This window comes from Folsomia candida, unplaced genomic scaffold, assembly GCF_002217175.1.
Source record: "Folsomia candida strain VU population unplaced genomic scaffold, ASM221717v1 Fcan01_Sc006, whole genome shotgun sequence".
Taxonomy (NCBI): domain Eukaryota; kingdom Metazoa; phylum Arthropoda; class Collembola; order Entomobryomorpha; family Isotomidae; genus Folsomia; species Folsomia candida.
Window position 1 is genome coordinate 1,980,418 of NW_019091198.1, and position 11,117 is coordinate 1,991,534.

The following is an 11,117-nucleotide window of genomic DNA, read 5'->3' on the forward strand; positions in this document are numbered from 1 at the left end:
CACATCTCATTACTACATTGTCATTTTGTCGTGGCTTTACTATGTCAACTATTTCCAGGCCTAGCTCTACGCACACACCAGCCACTGGAGCTTGGTCTTTTCCGGCTTACGCTCTAGTTTTACCAGTACCGGCAGTGCGATATTGAACAATTGTCTAAAAATATATGATGGTGCAAACTAACTATGCAAAGTAATGTTGAGATGATGTTTCGATTTTGATGTCAATTCTAGAAATGACCAAGGACCCCAATGCGACCCTGGATGCGGCCGAAGCCGTTGAAAAACATGTTATAGATCTTGATAATGTCGCCAAGCTCGCCATCTGTGGTGAGGCGAGGGCAGATGAAGTTTGAGGGCCGTGGAGGGATGGCGTGGGGGTTGATTTCCCTGAATGGGGACGAAAGAGAGACGACGGGTTAATTCGAAGAAAAAAAAACTGATCAGAGAGGAGAAGAGGAATAACGAGGAGAGGAGTAGTAAAGTCAAAAAGTAAGGCCCAGAGAAGTGTATGTACGAGCAGTAGTAAGAGGACCATCATCACATCAGTTCGTGAGGACGACAGGCAGGGGAGAGAGAGATGATGATAATTTTAATCAGTAATTATTGACAGGGGGACTCCTATTACTATTATTATTTGTGTGCTAACCCTTTCCATTATTTTATGTTCCATTCTTTCATTCAAACTGCAATACATGCCCACCCATCCACACCCGCACATGACTCGGTGAAAGTTCGACTTTAATGTTTTGATACATTACATCACATCATATTGTACATTACCAGTAAGTAACAATGCCATATAAAAAAGTTATTGTTGATTTTTAATAATCGTTCGTTTTTGAAGACTGATCACCAGAGTGATTGCAAGAAATAAAAAACAAAGTGAAGAAAAGGTCAACGGTGGGTGGTTGGTTTCATTCAACTACGACAAATACGACAACAACATAGCAAAACACGATTGATACATCTCTCACCTGTTCTACTATTTTTGTTCTCTAACATTTTTTGTGCAAATTGAAAAATAAGTTTGTATTGTTGTCTTGTGGAAAAAGTGAGTTGCTGGACTGCCAAAGCAGCAGGCTTGTATTGGCTCAATGCCTCTGTCGCGTTTTCTCGTTATCGACATACTCACAGCAGCGATCAACTATGCTGAGAGGCTCTTCTCGTCATGATGGCATTCCTAACAAGCAATCCGCCAAAGGTATTGTTTTTGTATGATAAAAGAAAGTGGTCTATATGTAAATAAAGATGATAACAATGGTCAATCTCTTGTCCTATATATCAAGATCCAGATAGGGACAGGCAAAGGGAGCAACAGCGAAAGGAGAGAGCACAAATGCTTCCAGATGATAAAGAAATTCATGCCGGAACTCATGATTTGTTCAATGCACCCGTTAAAGTGATAATCAAATTAACCTACCTTACGTCATGAACATCTGATAATGAACAAGTTATGACCTTTTTTGTAATGATGTTAACAGGTTAAACCATCTATTGAAGACACAACAAGCCTCCAAATTCGAAACAGTTTGGGAAATTTTGAGCCGATTCGGCGTTTGATGGAATATCCTGGAACCTCTCAACCACCACAAGCACAAATACAACAAACATTTTTAACTGGCCCTGCTGCTGCTGCTGCGGCGGCGGATCGAGGATATCATTCTGTAACGTCAGCAAGTAGTGCGCTAGCACCGCATCGTAATACTAATCATAATATTCACGACCCTCCAGCACCACTTCCACCATCATATCGTCCCCCTCCATCTTCGTCGTCACTAAATTCATTCCCTCCGACTATACCCCCCGAGTCGAACAGTACCAAAAGTCATTATCAACAACGCAATCTCTATCACGTTAACCATCATCCGAGCAGTGGTGTGGTTAGCAATAATATCAATTCTAATAGCAGTAATACTTCATCAGCATTTTCATCCTCCTCTTCTTCCAACACTGGCTCCACCAGCGGTAGCCTGTTATCAACAAACAGTAACTTCCGTGCGTCTAATAATCACCATCAACTAATTCCTCCAATCTCCAAAGTGCCACAACAAAATCAACCCCCGTCGTTGTTATCTACTTTGAATGCAACAACGGTTTTTAATTCAAACTCAAGTAACAATCCTCCAGCTTTGACAACAACCGTGCCCTCCATTTCCCTCAACAACTCCGGACCAATACTCAATAGAAGTCCAAATTTTAACAGTAACAATAATCAACAAGTGAAACCAAAATACACAACACATCCTGCATCATTCGGTGTAAATTTTAACGACACGCAACAAACTATTAGTGGCGTTGAGGTGAAAGTGGATGGTGCAAGTGTCCAGACCACTACTGAAAGTTCAGTATTTAATAACAATGAACGGTTTTCCAATCGCAGTAATAATAGTATTCGAGATCCCAAGTGTAATAAAACTGTGGTTCCACATAACAAACCCGCACCTGAGCGAGTAAGTACTAGTATAGATTCAGGCACTCGAAAGTACCAAAAGCTAACGTTTTTACAAGTCAAAATTTCATGATATTTTATCCCCAACTCCTTCTAGGCGGATAGTCAGCTTACACTAGAGAGTATTTTGAAGGTACGTGGGTGTAACACAACTCGTTTAATTGAAAATATTATAGCGAACATAATGTTATATGGCGTCAAAGAGGAAATGGGAAATATCTCATAAAAAAGAAATGCGAGTATAATGAGGAACTTACCAGTTGTATTCCTGATCCATGATGAGCGAGAAAACTGAAGAGGCCCTCAAAAACTTCAAAAATATATCTTATCGACTAATTGAATCTCCTTCAAAATTAGTGATGGAGTAATTATGAAAGTATTGACACAGCAAAAAAAATTAATCACACCTCAACTGACACGCAGTTTCAGTACAGACTACGACGACGGCGACGTAGGTAGCAGCAACTGAAAGAAAGTACGTTGACGAGACGAGACTTTAACTGTAGGCAGATTATACAATTAGTCGAAAACAGCGTGTGGCGGCTTCATCTTCATCTCATCCACAGTCCAGGCAAGACAACACAATGGCTCTTTTGCCGCCCTCTGCCTCTGCCGGCCGTCTTCTCTGCTGGATTCATGTGGCACGACGCACGACCATGTGCTTATTCTTGGCTGGTCTTGCATTCATCTTGCGAGACTTGTTGGCCGTTTGCATTTAGCAATACTTTGGACGACCATAGTAAATAGTAATGCTGGAGATTTAGATTGTATCTGATTGCTGCATTTCAAGCAAGGTTTAGAAGCTTGATTTTCATGACCTACGTTTCGAATTAGTCGTATAAATAAATCTACATAAATTTAGCCCTAGTATTAGCCATTTTCTTTTATCTAACTACTTTAGACTATTCACCTGACACTTTTACTAGGCATACAATTTTAATTAAATAAAAGCGTTTAACCTTTAAAGTTGAGAAGAACGACTACTTAGTACCTACTAAGGACTTCAAATTGGTACTGAACTGATACTAATGTATAAAATATTCCATTTGATTTCTACAAATTAATTGCACAGTGCAATTTGCACTCGACATAAAGCATTTCTAGCTATTAAAATATGCACATATTACAGGAAATGACAGATGTCATCCCTCCATTGACTGCTATACTTACGCCTGTTAAAGATAACAGCAAAAGATTACCTCCACGGAGGGTAAGCTAATTTATCAAAGTACTGTGATGAACATTGCTGTACATAACTAATTGTTGTTTATTTCCTTGTAAATAGTCGTCCAAAAGCGAGGAGAAAATAGTACAGTAAGTTAATCTTATTCTAATAGCAATGTCTTGGTTATTAAATAAATATTCGACTAGGCACTTGTTTACTACCATCCCGTTGCACATTTAAACACAGCTAAAGTGATGGTTTAGGTTTAGGACCTCTCACTATATGTCACTTTCAGATTATGAATATTATAAAATGGTTAAGAAGGATAGATGCTGTGCGGGTGTGGCCTATTATTGAGAAAGGAGTTCTTGGCCTCAGGTTTCCCAGTAAAGCTGAGGCCAAGCACTGTTTTTTCATTAATAGGCCACATCCGCACAGCATTTATCCTTCTTAACTAGAGTATAGTATATTGGTATCTCTAACATCGACTAGTAAGTATCTATCTATAAGTAAAATTTTCCTATATTTTTATCTAGATCAATTATCGATAGCGGCATGGCCAAGATCCCTTCGCCAGTCCCCAGAATGGAGTCTAGCGCCGAAAGTAGCTCAAGCGAGTCCGACTCTGACTCCGACTCTGAAGATTCTGCAAGCAGTGGAAGCCGTATGGATGATGATAAAGCCGACACCCTGGGTTCATCGTCTAATCCAAATACGGTAAATTAATAGTTAATACCTCATTAGAATCATCCTTGCCCTGCAATGTATATATTGTTTAATAATGAATGGTTCAAATAACTAGGGCTCTCCCACTACAAAGTGGAATCTATCCTCATTTCTGAAGAATGAAAATATTGTCGCTAAACCGGTTACAAAGTCCCCTAAGGTAAGTCTATCAATTTAATTTAGTCAAAATTATTAATATCATTCACTTTATTATTAATAATCTTATTTCTAATAATAACACTTCTTTGTGTTATCAGGACAATATCAAGTCCAACTCTTTCAGTTCTTTGGATAGTTCCGATCCTATGGTCGACGAATTCGGCATGCTTATCACTGATAGAACTGATAGTGTGACTTCCACTGTGTCCAATAAGAATCAACCCCCTCCTAGCCCGGTAGAAATTGCACCAACGTCTGTTGCTCTTGGTAAGTACATTGAAATTATTTGTGTCGACTGACTTCTTAAATTAATGAATCACTTTTACACGTCCCATTTACTTGAATTTACAGAAACCCGTGCTAAATTAGCAGCTCGAACTACTAGAGGATCTTCAAACTCGCGACCAGAACCCCACATTCCAGTAAAGCCAACTCCACCCACCATTCCCGTGAAAGTTGCTTCGGCGCAATCCAAAGACAAAGTATCGTCTTTAAGTGCTAGTAGCAGTGAAGATGAAGCCGAGCCAATTGTGAAACCTAATAAGCGTAAATCTGGTGCAAAGGCGACCTCGCAGTCAGAGGATAAAAAAGCGTCAACTAGCGGTGCTACTACAGCTAAACGTCCTCGTCCCTCAGTTCCTCCTCCAGCAGCAACTCCCATCACCACCACCACCACGACGGCACGACATGCTGCTGTCACCAAGAGTGGCGGTGAGAGTTCTCCTGAAAACAAATTGGCCAAAGGTAGTAAAAATGGGCAAGATAAAAACAAAACAGACACTATCCGAAAACTCTTCCGTTTTGGGAACAAGCCCAATGCTAAAGTGCAAAGCCCCTCCTTCGTCGAAACTGGTGACTCGGGTGGTGGTAAGATTGTCCCCGCTACAGCTCCTTCTGCTACTACCGGAAAATCAGGGTCCAACCGTGTGTCTGGAAAAGGTGGGAAGACTTCTTCCTCCACATCTGCTCCTCACAATGGTGACATTGTTTCCTTTAGTGATAATAAGAAAAAAGAAGGATCCAAAGAAAAATCTTCCCAAAGTAAAAAACACCCAAAGCAATCTACTGCAAAATCTTCTGCTGCTTCTGCTGCTAAATCCAATTCACCTAACCAGGACCTTAGTGGAAGATTAAAGGATGACGGAAAGTCGGGTTCTTCAAGCAATTCGTCGTCACTAATAGTCCGGATACCTCTTCAATTTGTCACCTTAATGAGGAGGAAAAAACAGCTAGAGCAGCAACAACAACAACAACAACAGCAGCAGCAGCCAGCAGCTGTCAATCCATTTCCGGCCCAACCTTCAATTGTTTCTCCATCATTACAAAAAATGGAAAAGGAACTTGAAAAAATCAGTAAGGTCGCAAAATCGGTGGCAGCTAGCACTGTAACCTCAGAGCCGCCCCATCGAGTACCCAAAGTTCCCCAAAATTCTAGTCGCGTTGGCAGCTCGAGTGACCCAACTATTGTTCAACCTTCTCTAAAGTACGAATCTGGGATATCCCACACCCGTGACGATCCATTGTGTTCACGAGCAGAGCGTCTTTCACCAGTCCGTTCGAAGAAGCGACCCAAGAAGAAATCAAGGGCATCGCCCAAGAAAGCGAAACCCAAGAGGGAACCTCCCGATTCTAGAACAAAGGTGAGTAGTTAATTTTAATACTTAGAAAAGCTATTTAATTGAATTGATTCCATTAACAATTTATTTATTATTTACAATTTATAGTTGGAAGGTTATACTACTGATGCTGAAGTTTCTTCCGCAAATGTAGTTGGTTACCCTCCCTGTGATTCAATAACAAGAACCCCCCCGATTGACCCTGATGTGGTCCAAGCGCCAGATTCATCACTAAATCCTTCTCATTTGCCGACTATCCCACCTCAGGTCCAGTATTTCAGCTACTTTGAAAAAAATGACATCAAAGATGATCTGTTTTCAAGGTATGTAGTTTTGACAGTCTCAGAAATGGTAAACTTTGGTTCAGTTTACCTATCTCTGAGCCTGTTTCTGTTATGCATTAAATTAAATGAATTACTCTACTTATATTATCTATTCAGAGATCAAGATTCATACTTGGAAGAAGCCAAAAAGTTGAAACATTCAGCGGATCAAGAACGCACGAGTACAGCTCAGGCGTCAATGTAAGTGTAAATCCAGTCTTACCAATAAATAAATATATATTTTCAAAATTTTGTTTTGAAAAATTATTTGATGATGATGCACATGCAGCATCGAAAACATGGAAATGTAATACACCAGTTTTATACCATGTGTTCTGTGTGTTCTTAAATATTGTATAACAAAAATGCTGAGATTATATTTCCTCTTACAGGTACTTAGAAGCGGGATTATATTTTATTTTAACTGGAATAATCATGGAGCGAGACGCAGCCGGAAATAGCAATGCGTCATATACAATGTACCGAGATACTTTAACATTGATCCAATACATTGGAACACGGTGGCGCAGCGCTAGATTATCCGGACCTGGCGAGCTACAGAATCAAGAAGCAAAAATCATTACTCTTAGGTAAATACATGCATACATAAGGTTTCTAGTATTTTTTCTAATATTTTTGTCCAAGACAAGACTAACTCATTAATTCTGTACTTGCAGTATGCGGTGCCAAGCTTTACTATTTTGCAAGCTGTTCAAAATGAAGATGAAGGAAACTCGCGACATGGTTTCCAACATGCATGACTACTTTACGAAGGCTGTTGTACGGGAACCAATGATCGTGACCAACAGTCCACAGTTAAGCACCCCATCCCCTCATTCTCCGACATCCTCACCTGCAGGGTCGTCAGGAGTATTGCAACACACGCCATCCCCGCACCACCAGCAGAACCATATGCTTCCTATCCCAAGAAACTTATACAACCATATTCAAAAACAGTGTGGAAACACGTACAATTGTATTATGGCGCATGATACATGGGAACAAGCTGATGCATATGTATCTAGATATCGATTAGAAGGTAAATATGTTTTTGGTTTATTATTTATGTTATTAGCTTCTGAATTCTTTCACTCTTTATTTTGTTTTATATGTTAATTTGATGTTAAATTGTTACACTTTGTAGATTTTTTCATTGGAGTTGATCGTCAAGTCGGCCCCTTAACGCTACACAGTACCCTAGTAGATCTCGTGAGATACGTTCGACACGGGCTACAAGTAATTAATGGATCGTAGCATTGGGTTTCTATCCTAGTGAGGTCTAAACGGAAACAACTTTCCCCAAATAAAAAGAAGAAACCGAAGAAACCGAAGGAGAAAAACAAAGCAAAAAAATCGACGAAAAAGACGACGACGACGACGACGACAAAAAAGAAGAAAAATTAAGATTTAATTAAAAAGTAAACATCTAGATATAGACTCCAGTCTCATTAATTAAGTACACGAAAAACCACATCTCCTACGAATGGTTGCCAATTCTCGTTAGTTTTAGTTGCACGGCTGTCCAGGAAGTGAAGTTATTATCAATCTATTTGAGGTACGAGCAGACAGCAGAGGTCTGAAATTTTATTAGAATAGATAGAGTTGACATTACTTTTGGCCATGTTGCAAAAAATCCATAAAATCGCTAGTTTCGACAAAACAGGATTTAGTGAAAGTCAAGCGCGTTATTCATTATTATAAATACGTGCGGATGAAGAGAAGAGTTTTATACTAGCACAAAAGTTCAAGATTACTATAATCCCCTGTCCAACTGTAAAAATATCTCACAAGGAACGAAATTCAGGGAACTCAATGTTCACAAGACACCAATAGTTCTCAAATTTCTATCCGTTCTGTTTGCATTGAAATCCAGTCATCGAATTTGTTTAGGTTTTGTGCAAGAGCAGGAATATATGCTACAGCGACAACGCCAACTAAGCCAAAAAGTATCCAAGGGTTTCGACATTTACGGTCAAACTCATGAGTGGAGTTGGGAAAAACTCATGGAAAGCAATAATGAAGAAAACAAACTGGAATCTCATATCAATTGGCTAAAAACGGGGGATTGTGGAGGAGCTAAGAGTGTAACTTCTTCTGTTAAACTGTTCATGGTTCAAGCAAGCAATGGTAGCCTTACTTCCTGGACAGCCATTAGTGACATATAAAATATCTAGCTAGATCGTCTTACAATGATTTGAGACTGAGCAAAATGTGTCGTGTAAGAAGAACGCAAGTAGACATCATCGCAGTATTCAGTAATCAAAACAGGAGCTGGGAAAAGAACCACCAGAAGTGTGAGAATTGGTTCATATATAAATAGGTATATATGTTCAAGTGCTCTATTTGTATCGCTTCTTAAGTAATTCATGGTACTTATTTAAATTGTAACATTGCATACCAACAAAACACTTCCAGCTTTCACAGATCATAATCAGTCTCTTTAATAAGTAATTATAGTTAGTTTTCTCAAAGTTTTAACAGTGTATACAAAAAAACTGTTTCTCGTGTAGTTAATGCAGCAATTTTAAGGTTATATTATCTTTCTACGAACACCTCGGTTTCTTTGGTTAGTTATTTTTGTTGATCGCCGGTTACTGATATAAGAAAAATCTTCCTCTTAGATGTGTTTGTAACATCAAAGACATTGTTATACTCGTCAACGAAAGAATTAAATTTTGAATTTGAATTTGAATTTATCGTAAACTGAATGCGTGGTGTTGACATTGCTTTATGTGTCGCCTTAATTGTTTGGATTATCCTCATCATTCATCAATCAATCATTGATGAGCAAATATTTTTATTTTTCCTCCTTCTTTTTTTCTTTCTGCATGACAAGCTGCCTCCTCCCCCTTAAAAATCAATACTCCTCACGCATGATATCCCATTCTTCTTAATGTAATGTTTGGATATTGAGTGGAATATGCATGGGTTTTGCTGCTGCATCCACCAAAAAAATAATCATCGAGTGGCTTTCTTTAAAAATAATTGCCAACAGATTGTGATCGTGTGTAAAGGATCTCGAATCGTAGAGCCGTTCGTTTTCCAAAAAAAAACTGGCAGTAACGGTCAAGATCACTTTGTTTGTGTTAGAAAAAAAGTTTTTCGCTTACATTTCATCCTTCTGGTTGTGCTTTAATGGTCATATTTGTTAATGATAACATTACCGTAATTAACTTAGGATAACAAGAGTTAGAAAGTTAGAATATGAAACTAGTCTAAGCAAGCACACGCCAACAAAAAAAAAGAAAATGAATGGATACTCGTTATTTTGATAATCGTCTGCAAAAAATACTTTAATAATCTAATGCAAAAAAATGGGTGGACACATTATTATTAAGTATCAATGATTGACAAGATTAATTTCGTTATTTGCGTGCAGCTAGCCAAACTTTGATATGCTGTGAAACATAGTTCTTATAAGTACATAGGTTCATAACAAATAGATAAATCTTGTGATCGAGCACTCCTCAAGAGTTGTCATGATATATGGATATCTTTTAGGATAAGGGAAAGTAGAGCAGATTTTACTATTTATAAGAACGACGTGATGATGGTATATCATGGGTGATGATTTTGAATTGATTCCATATGCATGCATACCAATCACCACCATGATTAAACAGCGCACTGGATTAGTACTTATCGTAGTGTCCCTCATTACATTAGTTAAATGTACGATAATCATAAGTTCAAATAAGCAAACAAGTCTCGATCCCAATTCAGAGTGCATGTAATAAGTATCTCCAAGTGCTAATTGTACAATTACTCATCGTCACTACGACCATCACATATTTACATAAGCTTACGATTCTTATCCGCGTCAACAGTATATTTAAAACCTACAGAGTAGAGTTCTTGTTTTGAAACGGTTACAATATTTTATTAAGACAATGACACAATAGGCTACATACATTACGTGGAACGGATGTGTACTCTTGCGTATTTGCGTACATACATATATTTAATAGCGTATGGTTATTTGTATTCAATTGGTTTACTACCTTTCGGAGAAAAGGAGTGAATATTAATATTTGGAACAATGGGACAAGGACAGGAAAGCAACAACTTGTGGTGAATTGTTGAATATATGACTCGGTGTTGTACATAAAAAAAAACTTTATTAAATGGCATACTATGTATCGTTAAGCTGCTACATATTAATATATACTTTTAGTGATACGAGCGGTTGTTATATGTTTCTTTAATTACTTAACTCTGGCTTTATGGGTAGGAAATAATAATAGTCATATGGTAACAATATGTATGTATGTTGACTTGATTGGCAGGAATGGAATAACCCTCCAGTTTTACATACTTGCTTATGAATTATTATATCGTTTGAGAAAAAGAATGTTTATTAAAGGAGACTGAAAGTTGTTACAAATTCCATGCGAATTATTACGACACATTCCTTTCTTGTGAAGGACGCAGCTACATCCGACCATTCTACTTGGGCACGATTACATGCGAACGTTGAAGCGTGATTGGTTTTATGAACTATAAATAAATTTCATACAGAACAATAACGCAATATTCATATGCACATATTGAACCAATTTTAAATTGTACTAGCTGCAAAATTAGATTCCTGGATCATGAATCATGTCGAATCATCATCAATTTTCCTATTCATTAAATGATTTATTTTGCATACTTGGTGCACTTTCATGAATCAAATT

At 38.2% G+C, this 11,117-nt stretch overlaps 1 protein-coding gene across 4 annotated transcripts; it reads left to right on the top strand.

Moving 5' to 3' along the window:
• Window positions 1-422: 422 nt before the first annotated feature.
• LOC110850625 (AF4/FMR2 family member lilli) lies at window positions 423-10,825 on the top strand. 4 transcript variants are annotated; one of them, XR_004835164.1, is made up of 17 exons: window positions 423-1,201; window positions 1,287-1,399; window positions 1,482-2,450; window positions 2,547-2,582; window positions 3,579-3,659; window positions 3,735-3,763; window positions 4,151-4,331; window positions 4,417-4,500; window positions 4,598-4,766; window positions 4,851-6,139; window positions 6,224-6,438; window positions 6,556-6,639; window positions 6,728-6,745; window positions 6,831-7,028; window positions 7,116-7,477; window positions 7,583-7,937; window positions 8,613-10,825. XR_004835164.1 is itself a non-coding variant. In XM_035853104.1 (17 exons), exons 2-17 carry the CDS (start codon window positions 1,147-1,149, stop codon window positions 7,690-7,692), a joined length of 3,993 nt encoding a protein of 1,330 aa, XP_035708997.1. In that variant the 5' UTR covers window positions 423-782; window positions 845-1,146; the 3' UTR covers window positions 7,693-10,825. The 4 variants fall into 4 exon arrangements, 3 of the variants coding, with proteins under 3 accessions (XP_035708997.1, XP_035708996.1, XP_021953774.1); XM_035853104.1 differs by having other exon boundaries at window positions 423-782; window positions 845-1,201; window positions 7,583-10,825; XM_035853103.1 differs by having other exon boundaries at window positions 7,583-10,825.
• The last annotated feature ends 292 nt before the right edge of the window (window positions 10,826-11,117 follow it).